General features: G+C 41.0%; 1 protein-coding gene across 3 annotated transcripts in view; it reads left to right on the top strand.

Annotated features, from left to right (window-relative positions):
- Window positions 1-24,464, top strand: part of LOC131103025 (astrotactin-2-like) — a 239,522-nt gene that overhangs the window by 65,794 nt on the left and 149,264 nt on the right. For all 3 annotated transcript variants that reach the window (XM_058048873.1, XM_058048853.1, XM_058048863.1), the window contains one exon: window positions 8,384-8,571. In XM_058048873.1, the coding sequence (XP_057904856.1) occupies window positions 8,384-8,571 (188 nt within the window). The remainder of the gene's footprint in view (window positions 1-8,383; window positions 8,572-24,464) is intronic.

The following is a 24,464-nucleotide window of genomic DNA, read 5'->3' on the forward strand; positions in this document are numbered from 1 at the left end:
TGAAAGTCACGGCCATGTGGCATTTCAAGGGAAGTTTTTTTTTTTTTACGCAGCACGTATGATATCTCAGCTTATATTCCACTTGAAATAGTCTGCTATTACCACAAACATAGACGTCCTCCCAGCCATCCATTTTGGCCAGCCAATAACAGGGCACATATAGACAAACAACCATTCACACTCACATTCATACCTATGGACAATTTGGAGTGGCTAACAAGCTAACATGCTAGCATGTTAGCAGTCCCAGGAGAAAAGCTACGCACGCAGATTCAATCTCTCCGATCTTCTGTATAGCCAACATGCTAACCATTCGTGTGTAGCCAACATGCTAACCATTCGTACAATGTATAATTAACCTAGCATGTTTTTGGAATTTTGGAGGAAACCGGAGTACCCGGAGAAAACAGAGATGGCCGAGGGTGGCATTGAACTCGGGTGTCTTCGCTGTGAGGTCTGCACGCTAACCACTCGACCACTGTGCAGCCTGCATTCATTTGTTATTTTTTTTAACTTCCCTCCCACCGATTATAAACAATGGGTATTTTTTAAGGTAAAGTCACACAAAAACGTAGGGATCTACTGATCCAACCGATCCAACACTGATCAGATTACATTGGCTTGTATCTCAAATCTTGGATGTGGGCACTCCGTTACCAGAGGTCGATTCCTGACTGCCCCAGCCCGTCTATCCAGCGGCGACCATGCAATCACAACAATACAAGCAATACAAAACAATACACTGGTATGTGTGAGTGACAGGAAGAAAAGTTGGAAAGACCGTTTCCATGGTTTTCATGTATAAATCTGCAGATCCAAATGTAAAATGAGCCGTATTTTTCAGACTTTTCTTGACTTTTCGTTCTTCATGAAAAAATATTGTCCTATGTTCATGTCGGTGTGCTAAATGAATATTGTATATGACTTGTCCTACTATTTTCACTACTAATAAATATAATAGGGCGGCACGGCCGTCTAGTGGTTAGCGCGCAGACCTCACAGCTAGGAGACCAGGGTTCAATTCCACCCTCGGCCATCTCTGTGTGGAGTTTGCATGTTCTCCCTGTGCATTCGTGGGTTTTCTTCGGGTACTCCGGTTTCCTCCCACATTCCAAAAACATGCTAGGTTAATTGGCGACTCCAAATTGTCCATAGGTATGAATGTGAATGTGAATGGTTGTTTGTCTATATGTGCCCCACAGGGCACATATAAGGGTATATATATATATATGGATATAGGGTATATATATATACCCTTATCCAGGGTATACCACGCCTCTTGCCCGAAGACAGCTGGGATAGGCTCCAGCACCCCGAGGAAAAAGCAGTAGAAAATGAATGAATGAATGAATGAATAAATATAATAATGATGATTTGAAGAATACTTGGAGCAGTAGACGATATGGGGTAAACACACCCTCCTTTGCAGCGACGGTGCTGATTGATTGCTGACAGCTGATTGACATTCAGAGAGTTGGGAATACCGAGCTGAAATGAAACTCTCTGATACTTTCCACTCTTGCTCCATATTTGCTCCACCTGTGCTGACCTCTCCCATCACTCCCTCTGTTTTGGGCTTTGAAAGTGATGAATCCATCCATTCCTCCTCCTTCTCAAATGAATTATTGAAACTCCGCTCGCCTTCTGTACTGTCACAGATCAACGCCATAGGCACAATGAGCCAGCAGTTGGTGGAAGACATTTTTTTTTTTTTTTTGGAATTCTACCACGTATGTAGCAATTCGCTGCAAAGTGCCCTCGGGGTGCCAGCTTTCATCCTGGTAAACGCTGATGACACGGGCTTGTTGCCGGGCTGACAAACTGTCACAGAGCTGTCAGCCTTGAACAATCAGCGAGCGTGTCAGCTCTATGATCACCTTTAACAAACACCAAAACCTACTGGGAACCTCGGTTGTGGGTGGGTGGGGAACTACAAACATGCGAACACCGGAATGCGCCGCAATTTGTCATGTCGGGAGCCCACGCCCGGCTGTCTGTCAGCGAGCTGGAGGCATCGGCTCAACCTTGACATTTTTATTTTAAAACACCGGCAACCTGCCGCCCGATTGAGCCTGATAATCATGGTGGATCTCCGACACCTAAGGGCGTGTTCACACTTGTCATGTTTGGTTTGGCTGAAATGAACTCTGGTCTGTTTGCTCGGCTTGTGTGGTCCGTTTGGTCCACTGTGGACCTAGACGCTGGGCAGATGTGTCTTGATCTTCTTACAAACGAACCCTGGTGTGATTCAGTTCACTTTGGATTAAACGGGAAGAACCAAAGTTGTGGACCAGAATTAAAACAACAGCAAAAAGCATCCCGAAATGAAACAAAGACAAGGGAAAAAACATGTAATATGTCACAAAAGCTGCCCGATGACAACAAATCAAGCCCTGAAGTGCTGCTTAAATTCAAATTATTTTTAACCATAACAAAAACAAAAAAGTTCCATGTGTGAGTCAGACTATTCCATCTAAACAGCTTTGTTTGTGGGTGACCTCCTCCATTTTGGCACATCTCCTCCCACGCGATGCAAAGTGATACCACACAGATGGCTTCATTTAAAAAAACAAAAAAAAATGATGCATCGCTCCTATTGTAGACGTTGCCGCTAACACATTACATTTCATGGATGAAATACACTAGCAGTTATTTGGAGATGCTAGCGGAACAACACTAGCGTTGACGTTTGCTAGCATGTTAGCGTTTCATCCATTCTCTGTTGAAGGAGTTCATTCATTCATTCTTTCATTCATTTTCTACCGCTTTTTGGGTTGGGGTGGTGCTGGAGCCTATCCCAGCTTTTGAAGGAGTATTGCACAATATATATTTTTTAAGTTTACAGTAATTCTAGTCAACTGTAACATATTTATATGTTATCATAAAAATCACCTGATTATCTACGGTCTGGTTAATTGAAATTGAAGTTTTGACTGTTTGAATGTCAGACTGAAAACATAGATCATGTGAATTATTCATTCATTCATTTTCTACCGCTTTTTCATCACAATGGTTGCGGGTGGTGCTGGAGCCTATCCCAGCTTTTGAAGGAGTATTGTGTGTAAATGTGTTTTTGGTACTTAAGCTAGTTAGTACACCAACCGTTTGCATCTCGGCGTTGCATTCATTGTCCTTTCAAGTAGTTTAGGACTACAGGAAGTCATGTCAAATATCAACCTTTCTTTGCAAAAACAGCACAAGTTTTTTTTTTTAAGTTTACAGTACTTCTACGACATAATTCTAATCATTCATTCATTCATTTTCTACCGCTTTTCCTCACAAGAGTCGTGGGGGTGCAGCTGTCTTCGGGCGAGAGGCGGGGTACACCCTGGACTGGTCGCCAGCCAATCACAGGGCACATATAGACAAACAACCATTCACACTCACATTCATACCTATGGACAATTTGGAGTGGCCAATTAACCTAGCATGTTTTTGGAATGTGGGAGGAAACCGGAGTACCCGGAGAAAACCCACGCATGCACGGGGAGAACATGCAAACTCCACACAGGGGAGTGGAATTGAACCCTGGTCTCCTAGCTGTGAGGTCTGCGTGCTAATCACTCGACCATCGTGCCGCCCATAATTCTAATCAACTATAACATATTTATATGTTATCATAAAAGTCACTGAAATTCGGGTTTTGACTGTTTGAATGTCAGACTGAAAAATTAGATCATGTGAATTGATGATGTTTAAAAAAAGTAAAGTGCAAAGAGGGATTGTAATATCACGTTTTCAAATTTGAGCTGTGTTTTATTTGGGAATATGACGACTTAGTCAAACTAAGACGGCTTTATTGGGGATTTTATGTCCAGGCGTTTTGCCATTCTCGCTTTCTTTAAAGCAACAGTGGTCACTGAATCTGAAACTGAAACTATTTCTGGATTGGCTGATTGACAATCTCGCAGAACATTAATATACAAATATATATTTGTATATTTGCTTTTCGATGCTGACAGTTGGAGATGCTCCCATATTAAGATTACAGATTATTTCAGTTGCATCCAACCCTTGGCCATCTTTGTGTGGAATTTGCATGTTCTCTAGGATTCAAACCTCACCATGTAACACATGTTCTTTGTGATCCAGTCAATGCCAGTTTTCCAACAAAAATTTACTAATGGGGGCGGCACGGCGGTCTAGTGGTTAGCGCGCAGACCTCACAGCTAGGAGACCAGGGTTCAATTCCACCCTCGGCCATCTCTGTGTGGAGTTTGCATGTTCTCCCCGTGCATGCGTGGGTTTTGTCCGGGTACTCCGGTTTCCTCCCAAAAACATGCTAGGTTAATTGGCAACTCCAATTGTGAGTGTGAATGGTTGTTTGTCTATATGTGCCCTGTGATTGGCTGGCGACCAGTCCAGGGTGTACTCTCTCTCGCCTCTCGCCCGAAGACAGCTGGGATAGGCTTCAGCACCCCCCGCAATCCTCGTTTGGACAAGCCGTAGAGAATGAATGAATGAATGAATTATTTCTGTTGCCATTTTCTTGTTTTTTTTTGGACAATCTTGACTGTTGTAAATTCCCTTAAAACTTACTAACAGTGTTGCTAGGATTCAAACCTCACCATGTAACACATGTTCTTTGTGATCCAAGGAGTCAATTCCAGTTTTCCAACAAAAATTTACTAATGGATTCCTGTGGCTTGTCCTTGGACGCAATCTGGCTTCGGCCACACACACACACACACAATAATAAAGGTCCTGCTAATGAATATGCGGTACCCGGAGGCCACGCACACCTCTTTTCCCAGTGACGTCTGGCTCGGCGCCCAATGACAGAACTCATAGAAACACAAGAAGGTGAACTACCTCATCTACATAACTTTGTACAAACATAGACAACAGAACCAGAAAATAGAAACGTACAATCTTTCCACCAGAAAAATCATTTATAATATGGATCGGTTATTCCAAGCCAGCAGAGCGATGGTCCACAGCGAATATGACAGGAGCGTTTTAAGCTCTGTTGAAGAAGGCGAGGGGACAGCTCAATCTGCGTTGGCGTGGCGTAAAAAAACTTGCTTTAATTGGAGGGAAGGTGAAGGATCAGTCGGCGTCGGTCCGTAGAAAGAAGCCAGCCGCCAGTTAAAGCTTTTTAAGATCTTCACACGCCACTAAATGTTATCGTACGCGCCAGTCAGCACAAAAAAAGCACAGGTCTCGCAAAGGTTTATTACATCTGGAGACAATGTGCCTTCAGAGTATTTGAGGTGAATAAAAGATGATTTCATGCTGAAATAACCACACAGGAAATTAGTAATGCTGCTCAAACTGTTTGTATCACATTTTTATTTGACTGGAAGGAAAAACAAGCAACAATTATATATATTATGTTATCGTTTTTCTGATGTAGTTCAAGCAGAAATGGCAGTAATTCCATTCATGCTGAGGTTTTCTTATGCTTCGCATGCGATGGCAGCACTTTGTTGCGTTATTGTTTTTCTTAGCACAATCAATTATTTTGTGAAACCTTATTTTTAATGAGACGGGAGAAACTCTGAATAGGTTTTGACATTTATGTTTATATTTTTTAAAATGTTGTTTTTAATTAAAAGAAAGGTGGAAAAGAAATAAAGAGATGTCTTTTTTTCTCAATGTTCTGGACTCTTGCTTTAATGCGTTTTTTTATATAAGTTACATAAGTCCTGGCTACAATGCTGTTTACATTTGGTCGGGTCTGGAACCAACTAACCACCATAAATGAGGGATCGCCATACTTACCGTATATATTATATAATTCTAAAATTATAAATATAGATATGATATATTATATATATTTACATAATATATATAACATATAATATATTTATAATTTTATTTGTTTATTTTATTTATAATTTTATTATTTATTAAAAACATACATAAGTGGCATTGGAGTATAAATTTGCAGGAATTATATAATATAATATATAATATTTATTTATTATATATTATATAACATAATATATTTATAATTTTATTTATAATTTTATTATTTATTTAAAAACATACATAAGTGACATTGGAGTATAAATTTGCAGGAATTGTATAATATAATATATAATATTTATTTATTATATATTATATATTATATAACATAAAATTATAAATAAAATTATAAATATATTATTATTTATTTAAAAACATACATAAGTGGCATTGGAGTATAAATTGGCAGGAATTATATAGTATAATATAATATAATATAATATAATATAATATATATATATATATATATATATATATATATATATATATATATATATATAATATAGCATATAATATATACATTATAAATGTATTATACATGTATAATTTTTTCATAGGTTGGCTGTTCCTGCAAATTTATACTCCAATGCCACTTATGTATGTTTTTTTCTACCTAATTATGCATTTTTGGCATTGTGCAACTTATACTCCGGAGCGACTTATAGTCCAGAAAATACTGTATTTTTTTTAAAACTATAATCCAGTTTTTAAATGAATCAACGGCGCCTCCAATTGTGGCACCCAATTAGTGCTTTGTTGTGCTTCAACGCCCTATTAATGTGACGATGACTTCATGAAATATTAGGACCCTATCTAGTGTTCAAGTCCTTTGTACTGGCTTGTTATTTTGTCTCACGGCTGTAAGAGATAATCTCTGTCATTGTCTGACACGACTGCCTCCCACAATGCACCCTGCCTGCACCTGAAGGAAAGAGCTCCGCGAAGCCTCCCCTGTCGCCATGGCCTCCGGCCCGGAGTCGGCAGGTTAATAACAAGCCACGTTCGGCGCCATTTGTCATTTGCTACCTGCCGCTGATGATAGATGTCACAGGGTGTCTGCTCCCTTGTCACCCGGCCTACATGACTAATACCGGCCCCTAATCCGTCACCACTACTGCTTTATCTCCAGCACCAGTTAGAAAGTCACACAATCCACAGATTAGCTGGTGAGCTAATGCCATTAGCCACGTTTACATGAGGAGATTTTCCTCTTTCCGAATGGAATCTTTCCCAATGACGTACCAGAAAGCAGTGTATACATGGAAAGGAATATTCCAATTATTGTCTACATGCACCGCTATAAACTGTATTATGGAAAGCAGGAAGTGAACAAATGTAACATGTGGCATTGACTATTCTGGTTGATTATAGCGGCGCATGTAGACACGCGATTGGAATATTCCTTTCCATGTATACCATTGCTTTCGGAAAGGTAATTCGGAAAGATTCCATTCGGAAAGAGAAAAACTCCTCATGTAAACGTGGCTAGTGTCATTTTCGTCTCGAGGCGGATTCTCCCTTGGGCTTGTGCTATCCCCTTCAAAACGCAATGGTCCAGCCTGGCTTGCCTATTTTATTTTTTTACTTAAGTAGCAGCTGCTAACTAGGTCAACATTGAATTTGTTCCATTTTCCCTGATGTAAGCATTGTCAACGTGTCCTGGTTGTAGGGTACACGTATGTATATATGATGACTGACACACATGATAATGCAGAGCTTGGACTGTATACCTGGTGTAGCGCTTTTGTTTCACATTTATCACCTCTGCACTGCTTTTAAACGGTTCCAGCTCCTTCTTTTCATATTGGCTTCCCAATAGCAGATACAGGCCCCAAGCTAAGGCTTTTTTTTATTGGCTTATATTGCAGATGAGTACTACAGATAAGAAGATGACACTGGATGGAGAGACTGCTTATTTTTTCTGCAACCGCACCATTCAATGATTGTGATAAAGCTACTGTCGTCCCATTAGTGGATATTTTTCCTCCCTCATCTGGAAAGAAAGTCAGGAAACGCTATTAACAGAAACATGACACATTCATTTTACCCGTAAAGGCTTTTGATTTGTGCCACTTAGCCAAACAAATCTCCGTCCAATACCAACAAGCTGAAAGCATCTTTATCTGAAAGAGAGCGAAAGAAAGAAAAGCAACGCTTGCCAGTAATTCTTACTGCGCCGACTTCATGACAACAGAACATCTTATTTAGAAGTAATATTCCGACATAGGGTGGCATGGCAGTCGAGTGGTTAGCGCGCAGACCTCACAGCTAGGAGGACCAGGGTTCGATTCCACCCTCGGCCATCTCTGTGTAGAGTTTGCATGTTCTCCCCGTGCATGCGTGGGTTTTCTCCGGGTACTCCGGTTTTCTCCCACATCAGGTTAATTGGTGACTCCAAATTGTCCATAGGTATGAATGTGAGTGTGAATGGTTGTTTGTCTATATGTGGTGCCCTGTGATTGGCTGGCGACCAGTCCAGTGTGTACCCTGCCTCTCGCCCGAAGACAGCACCCCAGCGACCCTTGTGAGGAAAAAGATGGTAGAAAATGAATGAATGAATGAATTCCGAGATAGAACATGGAATTATGTAGCGGTGTCCAATAGTCACTAAATATGTCCTCTCATCACGCAGAGATGTCTGGGACGGAGGAGGACATTTCTCAAGTGCACTGGAAACAGCAGTGGTTGGAAAACGGGACGCTGTACTTCCACGTGTCCATGACCGAATCGGAGCTGGTGGCCCAAACGACACAAGCGTCCGCACGGGAACCTGCGCACGTGCTGCACGAACACATGCACCTGCTGCACATCTCCGTTATGGTAAGTCGGAAACTGCAGTTAGCCAGCTCCTTTCATCCAGCAGCTCTATCTAGCTCTGCGTGTGCTTTAAAACGGTATTTGCACTAGTCGGCTGTTGGAACTCATGTATGTTGCATGTTTACAATGACCTCAGGTGAGAGGTTTACTCCTTACTACTCCTTTCTCATGTACTCTTGATCATTATTAAAGTCCAAAAAGTAAGCTTTACAGCCCCAACTGTAATTACAACAATTACCATATTTCAACGTCTTCTACGGAGAATCTCACGGAGGCGGCTGGAGTAGCAAAGGTTGGTGGAGAGCCTCGCAGCCGGAAGGTGTCCTCTGGCGATCGGAGTGAACATCATTATGTGCGCCACTGTCAGTTCAGGGCCAGACTCCGGTGTGAGGACTCTATTCATCCAGGCAGTTGACTGTCACTCTTCCACCCCCTCAAGCCTTCATTCTTGGCCGTTTCCCTTCTCTCCTCCTCCTCCTCCTACTCCTCCAACTATCTCCAAGCAACAGGTGGACCTCAGTTTGCAAAATATTAAACTGAAATATTACAAGTGGTCATCAAGTCAAGTTGTGGTGTAAATTGAATCTTCTACCTCAATGAACTCTTAAGTCACCTTTAATGTACCCACACAACACAGAGGACATGAAATACAGTAATTAAATATACAGGAATGAAAATAACCTATCCGTCCTTGAACATATTCAAGGATACTGTAGCGCCCTAGTAGTAGTATCAGAATCAGAATGCCCTTTATTGTCATTTGACATATAGTAGAATGAAATTGCAGCACTTCCATTTTCAGTGCAAGACAGTATGACAGTACAAAATATAGAAATTAGAAGAATAAATAAAGAAAAAAATAGGAGAATTAGAATAATAAATAACAAAGGGTCTACATGAGGGGTGTCAAACTCAATTTACCTGGGGGCCACCGGAGCTAAGTTCTGGGTGAAGCCGGGCTGCATCAGGTTTTCAAAAAAAAAACCAAAACGCATTTATTAAAAACTGGAAAAAAAATCAATAAAAAAAACTATCTTCAATGCTTTTGCTTCTGCTATACCCTACACTTTTTCAGTACTTTGGTTCCAGTTTTCCACAACAAAAGATCTGATAAAACATTCCACTGTTCTCAAATATCTTAATTTTTATTTTTCTATACACAAAATAAGATAATTAGAAAAAAACAAATTAAGAATAAAGACAATAAATCAATCAGTAATAAATAAGTGAAATAATAATAAAACAGCAAATAAGAAAAATGTAAGAAACCACATACAGTTGGTAGAGAAATTATTTTTTTCAAATTCAAATGTACAGTATTAACAGTGATTTAACCTTTAACATGAACATTAATGAAACTTAATAATTTTACCCAATTAGCAAGTTAGCATCGTACTCCGTTCCATCTGGGAGCAGCATCGTAACTTTAACAACATGTTTGATGAGATGCTTTATCTTGACGTGTATTTTCCCTTTTATTCCAAATCATTTCCTGCATTTATTTGTACCCAGCGTCATAAGCCTTTAGCTTCATTGCTAATCCAAAGCGTAACAGGGTAGGGTAACAGTATGGGCGGGGCAAAATCATGTTAATTGTGTCCGGTGTGCACACAGCTTTAAGCTGTCATTTCAACATTAAACTTTGGTATCAAGGTGGGGGCCTCAAACTAGCGTCTCCCGGGCCGCATTTGGCCCATGGGCCATGAGTTGGAGACCCCTGGTCTACATTGTAGAGGACGATTGGTTGCCTTGATTACATGGTTATGTCTTGTTGAGGGAGATGATGACTCGAGGAAAGAAACTGTTTTTTAGTCTCCCTGAAGGTAGTAGTAGTAGTAGTGTTATAATCGTATATAGTAGTTTTTTTTCTCTGTCCCGGTTGCATCACTCCAACTTACTGGTGTGTGTGGGACAGAAAGAGAAGCTGAGCCACTGCGGGAGAATAGTTTGATGCCAAGCGTTATTAACATAAAATAAATTTCTGCAAGCAAACCACACAGAGTAATACTTCAAATGAAAACTTTTTTTCCAGTTATAGCTCGTTATGATTATGATGATTATTATTGTGCCTGGCACCGACCTCATAGCTAGGAGGCCAGGGTTCAATTCCCCCCCCGGCCATCTCTGTGGAGTTTGCATGTTCTCCCCATGCATGCGTGGGTTTTCTCCGGGTACTCCGGTTTCCTCCCACATTCCAAAATCATGCTAGGTTAATTGGCCACTCCAAATGGTCCATAGGTATGAATGTGAGTGTGAATGGTTGTTTGTCTATATGTGCCCTGTGATTGGCTGGCGACCAGTCCAGGGTGTACCCCGCCTCTCGCCCGAAGACAGCTGGGATAGGCTCCAGCACCCCCGCGACCCTCGTGAGGAAAAAGCGGTAGAAAATGAATGAATGAATTATTGTGCCTGTTAATTCCAACAACAATTCTTGTCTAGCGTGTTGCTAGTGACACCTAGTGGCCGGAGTAAACTACAGTTTATAAACTTCTTGTGTTGCATTTAGTTATGTTTATGCTTGGAAATGCTTATGTTAGATCCAGAATATGGAACAGTTGTTTAGTCTGTGTATTTTGGACTAAAGATCCAACCATAAAATGGTAATTCATTAATTTAGGGAAAAAAAAAAAAACATAGAGTGAGGGCGTGATGTTCGAACCTTGTTGTGCTGAGCGATGACTGCATATGGTTCAAATGAGGTTTCAGTCAAGCTTTTTTTTATTTAGTTTTTGCTGAACTGGTGTCCTAATCTGTATCAGCAATGGATGTGCTGATCCCCACTGCAGTGGTACATACCGTAATTGACAGCTTAGTATTCTATACCGCAAGTCTTTTTGTCTCTTCACAGAAGCCATGACTTCGGAATTATAGTCACAGAGCGGTAGAGCGAAAGGAAGCAAACGTAATGTAATTCATTGCATTGTTAGCCTCTAAGAGAAGCGTCTGGGAGGACGTCACACCGGCAGGTAGATCAGGACATGAAAGAAAAAGTGCAGAAAAAGTGCAATGATGCACACAAAAAAATAGGTGAGCTATGAATGCTATTTATCAATTTGATATTAATATTCAACTTGAGCTTCACTTTGTTCGTCTCCCAGAGAAATTCACGTTTTTTGGCAGCTCAGCAAAAGTGTCCGAATAAATAAACGTAATCGCTTTGAAGTAAAAAAAAAGGAAAATAGGAAAGAAAAGAAATATGAAACAGATCACTTTCATTTAATGAATTAATTAATTAATTTTCTACCGCTTTTCCTCACGAGGATCACGGGGGGTGCTGGAGCCTATCCCAGCTGTCTTCAGGCGAGAGGCGGGGTACACCGTGGACTGGTGGCCAGCCAATCACAGGGCACATATAGACAAACAACCATTCACACTCACATTCATACCTATGGACAATTTGGACTCGTTTTTGGAATGTGGGAGGAAACCGGAGTACCCGGAGAAAACCCACACATGCACGGGGAGAACTCCACACAGAGATGGCGGAGGGTGGAATTGAACCATGGTCTCCTAGCTGTGAGGTCAGCGCCGACTTTCAATAATACAGAATAACTACTACAACTAATAATACTGATGCATAATCAATTAGTCCATCCGTGTCCTATCAATGGAAAAGGGCAGTGATAGTAATCTGCCACTGAAACTGACTGGAGACACAAGCGATTCTGTATTTTCTGAATAATTTTAAAATAATGTCAGTGTCAGAAAATCCAGTTTCAGTTATTTGACACTAAAACAGTCCCATTGTTTTTGCACTATTGCTGGTTGGATTTCTGGTTAAAATATGCTGCAAAATAGTCAACCTTTTTAAATACCGCTTGTCCTCATTAGTCACAGGAAAGCTGGCGCCCGTCCCAGATGAATGCTGCAAAATATGAACTACATTTCACCCTATCACCATGTGGAGATGATCATTATCATGGCCGTGTATTGTAGTTATTGGCAGAAAAACAATACTGATATAAAACCAATATGCCAATATTTGTATGGAAGTTCCAAGGTAAGCATTTCATCATTGTTAAAACATGAAAGCATTCAAACAGTTCCCAATGTTTAATGACAAAAAAATGACGGAAAAGGTGATTCGCTCCTTACATATTTTTTGTCATTGTCATACAGGTGTAGTGTGAAAGGTAAGAAGTGACAATGCGTACAGTGCTGTTGCCATGGAAACACACAGAAGAAGTGGGAATCCCAGAGGTGTATTAACGTTACACATCATCGTCTTTGAAGTTAAGTCCAAAAGACTTGAGGTACAAAATGGTAAGCTGTCGTTGACGCCAGGACGAACGAACACGACGGGGCTCGGCACGTCCCTCACAGCTACCAATTAGAGCAGTCGTTAAAAAAAAACACAAAAACTTTTAATACCATATTGACCTGAATATAAGTAGATACTTTTCTGATACATTTCTGTATCTGTAGTATGAACCAAAAATGCTCAGGAAATCTACCATCTCTTTTTTTGATTCAAAGCGTCTGTAAAGATGTAAAAAATGTGTAATGTTACCATTAAAACGCAATACTTTGGGGGATGACAACACCAGGACAAGAAAAAAACTCAACAAAAACAATATTTTACTGGAATTTTACCTTATTCTTTAAAAAAAATGCATCTTATATTCAACGTCTAACAATTTATTTTGGTTACAAATTACATCACGAGTTCAGCAAAAATAAAAGCAAAACAAATATTCACAAATATTCCACATTAGTACTAATAATACTATATCAACCAATAACATCAAACACAATAGAAAACAGTATTTTTTATATAGACAAAAAGTATGAAAAAGACAATTTATTTCATAATTATACGCAAAACAAACTGGTGGCACGAAACAAATTCTCCCAGAGGTTTTCTTCCAGTCACTCAAAAATCCGACAGATATGTTATTTTATGAAAAATAGCAAATGGTATATTTACATATTCACAGGGAGGATAGGTCATATTTGACCAAAATGACATACAATAATGGCCGACAATTTCGAGTCCCTTATATGTTACATCATGAAACATAACCCCCCCCTCCCTGAAACCACAACGCACAATGGCAATTAGACATGTTCCATTGACGACCTGGACTTTCCGCCAATCGGGCCATCTTTTTTTCCGTGAAGTTTTTCAATCATCCTGGCTCATTTGCTGTAACTGGCCATATGCCCGAGGTCATGTTTTATTCTTCAGGAACTATTTTCATCCAAGCGCACCCCTCTGCACGGTCCAAATGGTCCTCTTATAATTAAACAGTCATGGGTGATGTATGGCCCTCGGGGAGGCGGGTCATCCAGGAAGAAGAAAAGAAAAAGTGTGGGATAGGGACCGTTGGAGAGATGAATGTTCCCTGCGTGGCAAGCGCTACTTTTTAATTGCTCTCAGTTTTAATTGTTTCTGTCACCTTTGTACACATGCAGTTTATTGCACCGTGCATATAATACATGTTGGCCCTGTAGTTTCTGACTCTGACATTAAAGGAGAACAATACTTTTTGGGAATTTTACGTATCATCAACAATCCTTGTGTGAGACATGAATACACGTCTTTCTCACAGCTCACTACTACCTGGAATGGGACACGCCCACCTCGCCTACAGAGGCCGCTATTGAAATGCCTCCAAAAACTCCAACCAGGTTTTATGGGTTTATACACATTAGTCCGGTGGTTCTTTTACAGTCATGTCCCCCCCAGAGCTTTAACAGTCATGTACCATCCCCAGACCTTTTATAGTCACGTAACCCCCCGCCCAGACTTTTTACAGTCACGTACCCCCCCAGACCTTTCTTTTACTGTCATGTACGCCCCAGACTTTTCTTTTACTGTCACGTGCCCCCCCTCACAGACTTTTCTTTTACAGTCAGGTACCCCCCCCCCCCAGACCTTTTACAGTCATGTATACCCCCAGACCTCTTAGTCACGTACCCCCCCAGACCTTTCACAGTCACGTACCCCCCCAGACCTTTCACAGTCACGTACCCCCCCAGACCTTTCACAGTCACGTACCCCCTCAGCCATGTACCCCCATGCACACTTAAAAAACACAAACCTTATTATGTTAATGAATTTGAAATATAGAAGATAATCCAGTAGTTCATGAGTTTTATAGTAATTCAGGGTCAAAAATGTGCTACATAAATAAATGATAGATGGATTTTCGGTCCTTTGTGTTGAGTTGTGGACTCCTATAGAGCAGCTACACACCATAACCATCACACACACTTTCTAGATTTTCTAGAATCTGCACCTATTCAGCTCTATTTTTTTGGATTTTGTGGTTCCTGCAAATACGGTCTGTTTTAATGTATTTCACCAATGGCCACCTTACATATAATATTACATTATATGTAATTGGAGCAATGTTGCCGCTTTTTGGAGTTTTCTAAGAAGTCTTTATAGGCTGAATATTTATTTTTGTCTGTTTGTATATCTTTAGAAAACACCAAAATCTGTGTTCATGTCCCACATAAACATGTTGCATTATAGTATGAGCAGAATTCCCCCCACAAGTGCAGTTTCCCTTTAAAGCTGGAGATATTAGATAAGTGGCTTGGATGTGTGATTAATGTGCGCTTTGTTCCAGGGAAGCTTTAACATAGTCAGTCTTTGCACGCAGGGTTAAGTGGTTCAAGTCACCTGCTAAGTGTGCTAATGAAAAGCTGTTAGTTCAAGAAATAGTGAATTAAAAAAAAAAAGTTTAGCACTCTAATCATCATTGGACTATATTATACATGGGATACCACCTATAGTATTTAAAATGGCAGTAAAGTACAGATAAACTGCCAACTGACATTTCTAGCTGTCCAACATCGACTGTTGACAGTATGGGGCAACGCCCATAACTGTGGCTGTACATTCTGCTGTGATGCTTCTTTGGGATTCATGTTACAAAAATATATTTGATCATTGGATACTTAACAATAAGTTCTATTACAGCGTGGACACAAAAGTGACAACACAACATGTAAAGTAAGTAAACACAGTACTGCCATGGGGAATAATGAACAACAACTTTGTTAACTCTAAACTCAACTTTTTACCAAACAAGTGCCGTAAGGCATGTTGGAAAGCCAGAGATATTCCCAGCAACTCAACTATGTATTATATTTTTTTATTTTGTTTATGTTTTTGTGGAATACTTCCTGCGGCCCAGCAGCAGCCCCCAGGTTGCTTGAGTTTGAGACCCCTGCCGTAGATGCAAAGGAACTTGACATAGGCTTTGGGAAGTGGGAGTAGCACGAGCTGCAACAATCTGACATCTCCTTGAGGCAGCTGCGGTGCTGATGGGGAATCGGCCACAGCTGCGTATTGCAACCCCGCTTAGTCAAAGAGCGGCAGAATCGAAGTACGAAAACAAACAGACAATCAGAGACAAACAAACCAAACCAAACGCTTGTGCAAATTTAATTTTTCTCTGGACCGAAACATCACAGTCCAAATCAGGGCTGCAACTAATTAATCTGGAGCTTGATGTTCCGATTAATCGATTATACCCCACTACCCCAAGATGTCGTAGAATCGAACTGTTCAACACTTTCAGGATATTCATTCTATGTACTTTTCAGTTGGCAACATTTTTAGTGGGGCGGCACGGCTGTCTAGTGGTTAGCACACAGACCTCACAGCTAGGAAACCAGGGTTCAATTCCACCCTCGGCCAGCTCTGTGTGGAGTTTGCATGTTCTCCCCGTGCATGCGTGGGTTTTCTCCGGGTACTCCGGTTTCCTCCCACATTCCAAAAACATGCTAGGTTAATTGGCCACTCCAAATTGTCCATAGGTATGAATGCGAGTGTGAATGGTTGTTTGTCTATATGTGCCCTGTGATTAGCTGGCCACCACTTTTTGTAAAACCGTTTTCATCGGTTTCTATTACCGCATTTCTCAACCAATTCAGCGGAGGCTGCGTGAAAGTACGTTGGTAAATCTCACTCCTTGATGCCTTTTAAAGAGTTTCACTGGACAGCCAGTTGACAGCTTCGGCTTTTAGCTTGTAGCCTAGAGCTGCTCAGCTTAGCGCTCAATTAGTGGGGATCTGTGGACGCGCAAAGAATACAGACGTTCCAGCAAATGTTCTACCACTGAGATTCATTCATTGGTTCATCTTCTTTGCCGCTTAACCCTCACTTGGGTCAAAAGTAAGGTTTTGAAGAGTAAAAGGTGAGCCTTGATAAGTGGTATCTTTTAAAAGAAAGATTAAAGACACACCTTTTTAATCAGGCTTTTAACTAATACTTTTAAACTTTTCTCATGTTTTTATCTTTTTAGTCCTATTTTATGCTCTTAGTCTTCAGCTTTTAACTCCAGTGTTTTGTTTTTATCTTTTTAGTCCTATTTAATGCTCTTAGTCTTCAGTTTTTAACTCCAGTGTTATGTTTTTATCTTTTTAGTCCTATTTTATGCTCTTAGTTTTCAGCTTTTAACTCCAGTGTTATGTTTTTATCTTTTTAGTCCTATTTTATGCTCATAGTCTTCAGCTTTTAACTCCAGTGTTTTGTTTTTATCTTTTTAGTCCTATTTTATGCTCTTAGTCTTCAGCTTTTAACTCCAGTGTTATGTTTTTATCTTTTTAGTCCTAGTTTATGCTCTTAGTCTTCAGCTTTTAACTCCAGTGTTATGTTTTTATCTTTTTAGTCCCATTTTATGCTCTTAGTCTTCAGCTTTTAACTCCAGTGTTATGTTTTTATCTTTTTAGTCCCATTTTATGCTCTTAGTCTTCAGCTTTTAACTCCAGTGTTTCCTCAGGGGGGTCCTCCACACTGGGGGCTGTGTCGGGTCTGCTGAGGGGGTCCCATCCTTGGGTCCCTTCGACCCGGCCGGCTGGGGGTTCTTCCCTTTAATGGGGGGGGGGGTCTGCCCGTCTGTCAGAGTCGGGGGGCCCGGGTGCTGGTCCCCCGATGGCACGGCCTGCAGCTCCTCCCAGTGTGGACGGCCCCAAAGGTGGCGTTTCCTTGATCCTCAATGCCATGCCATGTCTACTTACTGTGTGTGATTGTGTTATTGTGTGTGTGTGTGTGTGTGTCTAGTATGGAGGATGGGAAGGAGGGGCTTTCTTTTGTTTCTTTGTTTTTTTCTTTTTAATTGTGGTAATTGTTTTAATTCTGTAAAGCACTTTGTGTTGCATGTCTTTGCAGGAAAAGTGCTATACAAATAAAGTTGATTTGATTTTTTTTATAGTCTTTTCTGTATCTTTGTTGATATCGATATAGAACTACAGTGGAAGCGCTATACTTGGATGTTCTTGTGGTTGCAATTGAAAATTTAACCATAAACCCAAAAAAAAACTATAGCCACACATAAAACCTCACAATCTGAACCTCCATCATGTGAAAAAATAATTAGTATGCATGGAAAGTATTGCAGCTTTAATGATTTTCATAGTCAATAATGTGTATATGTTGTTAAATAACAGTGTTAATGGCATGTCTGGCTTATTATTGATGCTGCCTAAGTAGCGTTATATGAGTTCCGATTAAAATTTTGCGGCTCTCGTAAAGCTCTCTGACTGCACCGCTATTGTTTTTGTCATCAATCTTGCTGGTGCTGTTGAATTGCTGTTGGGTTTAATCATCCAGTAGGGGGGTTATTATTTTTTTTTTTGGTTGAGTGACGGCCACAAATCAACGCACACAATGTCAAAGGTAAAGTAAAAAGTCCTTCACATTTGTGAAAGACTTTTACTACAAAGTATTGGCTTTTTTTTAGAATATGAGCATAAGTGCATTGCTCGATGTCGATAACATAAGAAGATGCCCCTTCACGTTAAACTGCACAATTGGTGGCCTTTTATTGCAGCCAAACTAATGCATGCCTGTGCAATAATCATGCTGACTCTCTAATCAGCTCATGAAAAATTGGGTTGCATTTCTATTTTGCCGATTGTACTCCTGCAGTGATGTTCAAGAGTCGTCCGTGGCTGGGTGCAGATGTTCAACATGATAACTCCCTAAACTGCTCCTAATGCTCGCTACATCATACTACATTATACCTTTAGACAGGATCCTTTTCCAGCTGGTAAGAAAAGTCCTTCAGTCTGCCACAAGCTTCTCATGCAAAGCAGCAGTTAATGTTCCCTCCTGTGCTGCTGTGACATTAGAGTGGCCTGATCATCCGTTGGGACACCAAATGTGCCTCGTTTGCAGGAATGGGGGGTTTGCGATGTGCCTTCTCCTTGGGTTCTTTCCTGGAAGTGATAGGGCTATTTAGGAAGGACTGTTTGTCCTCTCGCTTTCTCAAACTGGCTCACGTTGCAGGTCCCATAAAGACATTACGGTAATGGCGCAGCTTGCATATGAACATACCGTAGATGTAGATTTTATTCATTTATTTGCTGGGAGGGTAGATAGTACAGCAAGGGAAGCGTATCCCTGACACATACGGTACATTTAAGTGTCTCAGGAGGAATCTGTACTGTATATACTTTAGTACAAAGGTCAGTTTTGAGTTGTTTGAGCGTGTTTATCCCCCGGATTGAGTCAGGGTGATGGTTCCCTAACAAAAGAGCCTGATAACTAAAGGTTATACAGTAAACCTCGGATATATCGGATTCAATTGTTCCCACTGGTTTTGTCCGATATAAGCGAAATCCGTTACATGCGTATACCGGAAAATGTCCGTTTTACGCATATATCGGATTTATATCCGGTATATGCGTAAATCAGATTTTATTCGTTATAAAAAGGCACTTCCTTGACTATGTTTCCAATGTACCTGGACTGGGCAATGAAAAGAGACGTAAGGTAATGAGAATTTAACTTTATTGGACTCTGAGCATAACAAATTGTTAATTAAGCTAGGCCCTGTTACGCCCGTCAGGCCTACGTTATTTCCAATAGTGAGGTTAAGATCTCATTCACTGCTGTGCTAGTATTATTGACGTCACTCACTTTTATATGTGTCCTAAATCTGGAGCCAGGAGAAAGACAATAGCCAGTGACATCAACAAGATTAGCATAACGATGCGGCCATCCGATATATGCGAGGGAAATTTAATGGAAATGCATTGGAACGGGACTGGAGATTTTGTCCGAAATAGGCGAAATTATAAAAAATCCGATATATGCAATGAATTTTTATTGGAAATGCATTACAGAAAAATCGGTTCTTTTTTATCTGTCCGATGTGAGCGAATTTCCGATATATCCGAGGTTTACTGTACCTGCAATTCTACTTCTGATAATTCTAGGATTTGCAAGTAGGTGTAAATTCTGGGAGTGCAGTATTCTACTGTGTTGATAGGGTACTAGACTCTACAAGATGTACTGGGGTCTGGCCGTGTCGTGCTTTATGTGACGAGGACCGTTTTGAACTCAATTCTACAATTTACAGGTAACAAGTGCAGTGAGGCCAGGGAAACTTTATTTTTTTATGTTTCATAGATGAGAAATTGCAGTTCTTAACAGCATATCTCATATTTGCGAACTAAGAGAACGATCCTGGTCAAACATGATGCCAAGGTTCAAGAGTGCAAGACCAATTAGGGCGTTTATATCATTTGCAACCTTGACTCCGAGGTGCTGGGAACCAAGAGTATGATTTCTGTTTCTGTTTAAAAATCTGAGGTCATCCAGCTCTTGACGTCTGCAAGACTCGCAGGGAGTTTGAACGTCTGACTAGTTTCATTAGGTGTCATTTATAAATAGAGTTGTGTGTCATCTTGCATGACAGTGGAAGCTTTCTAATGATACTACAGAACAGGTCCAAGCGCGGAACCCTGTGGGATACCGGGACTGACCTTCACATGTAGTGTTTATTTCCATGGATACAAACTGCAGGCGATCTGACAAATAGGAAATAAGAAAATATACTGTATATTTTTTTTCTTTTTACACTTATTTCACCATAGATTATGTCTTTACATATTTCAGTGGATGAAATGAAATGTTAAAGAAATACAAAAATCCTTCCGTTTGTTGATTTGTCTAACTTTTAATTGCTACAGAATCCTCCATCATGTCTGTACTTACGGTTAAAGAAGATGTAGTTGCAAATGCAATGCAATCATTTTATTAAGGTCAGCTATTTTTTTTTATTTATTACCACCATTACAGGATTCTAACTCACATTTTGAAGGTGTATTTTGACTGTTAAGTGAGATAGCTTTCTTGGTGCCTCTCCGCTGTACGTTTGTATTGGTGCCCATATCCTGACATGGGGTGAGGAATTAAGGCTTGTTGGGAATATTCATCCATATTCCAATGTGACAGCTGCATCATTTCACAGCCACCCATGCAGGTATTTCTCCACCACTGGGCATTAATGCTGGGACAATAGTACACTTGGGGGAAGGGTAAAAGCCTAATTTCCTTTATTAGTCCTCGCCATGGACCACGATTCGCCTATTCTCCATGTTTTGTTTTGTTTTCTCCGTTCTGACTGCTTGTAAAGGTGTAGAGTGGTTGGGGGGAGGGTTGTATAAATGCATCATGCAGATGCTTCCTGGCATGCATCCCACATTTTCTCATTGGCAGCTGTTCTCTTGCTCCGAGTTAAGAAGGCACTAATCACATGGTTTGGTGCTCTGATACGACTTCAAGGTCTGTGCCGCAGTAGCTGTGGCTCACATCCAGACAGTTTTTGGTTAGGATTGAGAGACGTAGCTTTTGGACATGCGTCCGTCTATTCGTGAGAATGTGTTGTGCAGTCGAGTAGCAAGTTGGCAGAAAGATAATATGCAGGTGCAGGTCATTTTATTTGTTTTTAGAACGGGGGGAGGGAAATGACGCGGTATCAAGTGGAGAGTCCTTGACTTTCTTTGACTGCGTTTACGGTTGAATTAGATTGCTTTCACTCCAACACTGCGATACCAGACTACGATATCGACTACGATATGTTGACTTATGCCCAACTATGAAGGGAACCTGTGTATTCTGCATGAGTGAGTACACTACTATCGGTATCAGTTCACCCGTCTTTTTTTTTTTGACAAAAAAAAGTTTAATGTCTCATGCTATGGTTATCATCACACTTCTCCCCCTTTACATATCCTTCTGTGGTGGAAAAGCCAAAATTAAAGGCAGACATTTTGAGACACATTTTCCTAAATGTTTTTGACAAAAAAAGCATACAAGTTTTTTTTTCGTTTTTTTTCGGTTCACCCATCTATGTGTTGGCTGTGTCCAACGCGTAGAGGAAGTGAGGTCATCAGACGGCTTGCAAGTGATCCGTACTTATGGACGAAGTGATTTGCGTGCCGCTCGCCCTCTGTTGAAAATTGGTCGTTTTAGATTGTGACTGCGGCGTGCGGCTCATGAAAACACAACGGCAATGCTATCGTGTATTTAGCCAAATCGTCTGTTGTTGCTGTGGTACCCGTTACTGGAGCGTGTGTAGGCGTTGTTAATATAATTACTGAGTGGAGTAAAGAGCTGATGAGTGCAATTTCATAATTGGTTGTGCTAATGCAGAATGAGTTTTTATTTTATTTTATTGACTCCTTGCCTTGAATATCTCCATTTACAAACAACATGCCGTACCATGCAGTAGATTGTCTCTTTATTTCAAGAGTGTGCGCATATATAAGCCGACTTAATTGCTGCAATACGGGGGATGAAAACAATTACCACAATGAGCAATATGGTCTCTTTAGGACAAGAAAACATACATAAACACTTCATTTTCATTCATATCGGGACATGACTTTATTAGGGATGATTTTGCTGCCTGTGGTAATGAGGAAAACAACCCGTTGCTAGTAAATGAAGATACTCCTTAATGTCAATTCATCATTTAAGCAGCATTGATTGTTTTCGAATGAGACCAACCCCTTCTATGAAAGCACCGAGCTCGCCACCCGACTTCCATTCACTGCAGCATCTCACTATTGATTCATCTCAATTGTTGTTCTTTCTTTTTCAACATAGCGCTGATTAGAAACGTCGAGCGGAAATGACCAATTAATGCCATTTAAAATGCTTATTTCCCCCCTCTTCTCGCTGCTAATGATGGCAGATGTGTGTTTTCTGCTAGCGGCCATTAATGTGTCAAGTGGCAAATTGGAACATCTGTGCCATCCTTCAATGGCAGTTGGAGGCTTTGTTCAGACTGTTCTGGGGGCACGTGTTGGCTAATAAAGTCATAAATTAAAACATAAGCAATATGTTTACGCCGGACAAAGATCCTCTATATGAGCGGGGATGGAGCATGGATTCGGTCTTAGACGGACTTTATTGAGCCTCAAGGGAAAACTGCTGGGTTCAAGGAGCTCAATTGCAGAAGAAAAAAAAAGACACTTTAAAATAAAATGCAATATGAATAAAACATAATGGAATAAAAATAATATAAACTGTATTTACAAATAGCAGCAGCCAAGACTGCATATACAGTAAAAAACCCCGTCCCTTGCGCCCACCCCTCCGGGTGGCAACACCTCCCCTATCGATAGTTCCGGGGTGAATTATGTCCCCCCCAGAATTCACCAATTGTCAAAATCGTCCGTGCGTGCGGGACAACCGCCCCGGCCCCGCCGTGTGCACACTGCTTGCAGCAGAGGAGAAGGGTGTGGTGAAGGGGACAAGATTGTCCACGCGGGGGCCGGCACGCCTGGCCCGGCAGGGCCGCAGACGGCGAACTGTGCCTCCGCCTGTGCGAACCACCACGCCACCGCTGCTGATTCCCAGAACTCCGGCAATTTTAGGGTGGCTCCGAACACTTCGGGACTACTGTCGGGGTCACCAGTGAAGCGCCGAAGAACTGGAGTCTGAGGCGGAGTGTCGAATTTGGGGAGAAAACTTTATTTTTCTTGCAAACATTAACTTGCACTCTTTGCTACATAGAGACATGAAAGCCCCGTCTCTCAACCACAACAGGAAGCGGAAAACCCCCGTCCCTTGCGCCCACCCCTCGGGGTGGCAACACCTCCCCTATCGATAGTTTCGGGGTGAATTAAACACTACAATGTGTTTATTTCTACACATAATTCCTCAAATAACTGCTTTGTATGAAGTATAAAGTCCACCTAAGACAGAAGCGGAAGCAAACAAAAACATGTAAGAAGGCTTTGTGGTTGCCGTTGCGTGTGATTGATGCCTCATGCATTGCAATAAAAGGTCAGCGCCATGCTTTGTGTCCAAAGTAGGACCACGGGATGAGAAGCAGAAACAATTAATAAATCACTTTCAAGGTGAGTGCACACACACACACGCCGCATCGTGTTTCAAATTGTTAATCAGCTGCTTCTCCGTTGCACCCACAAGTATTAAAGGTGATTATTGGTCTCGGCTCGGACTTCCTGTGTTGCTGCAGGAACGGCCATCAGCTCTTCTCTTTTCTCAATCAAAGGCATCTCAAGGGTCTCGTAGTCCGAGTCTCTCTTATTATTACCTTGTTATCAACAAGCTGGAGCATGGCCCATTGTCGCAGCGCTATAAATATCCACTTTTTTTTTTTTTTTTCATCTCTGCTTTCTGTGAAATGTCACCAAGGAGGCCAGAGACCGACAGCCGGCCCGTGCTTCCTCAATATGAAGATAATATTTGGAGCTTATGACAGCAAGATGATGGACACACAGTTGTGGTATTGTTGTCTCCTCTCATGCACTTACAGTATGGCGGTTGTTGGGCAATCATGTTAGTTTCTGTGCTCAAGGCGGTCATTATGGGATGGCGTTATGTTAAGGGATGTAGCCAGGCTCCATTACAATGGCACATGAAATACAAGCTAAATGTTGATTTGTTTTTAACTAATGGACGTGTACGTGATTGTCATTAGGCTCCAGCATACCCGCATCCCCCTAGTGAGGATAAGCGACATAGAAAATAAATAAGTGGGTATTACAGTGCATTACATTATTGAATATTATATATAAATGTCATTCATTCATTCATTCATTTTCTACCGCTTTTTCCCCACGAGGGTCGTGGGGGGTGCTGGAGCCTATCCCAGCTGTCATCGGGCGAGAGGCCC

Source organism: Doryrhamphus excisus, chromosome 2 (genome assembly GCF_030265055.1).
Source record: "Doryrhamphus excisus isolate RoL2022-K1 chromosome 2, RoL_Dexc_1.0, whole genome shotgun sequence".
NCBI classification, from domain to species: Eukaryota; Metazoa; Chordata; class Actinopteri; order Syngnathiformes; family Syngnathidae; genus Doryrhamphus; species Doryrhamphus excisus.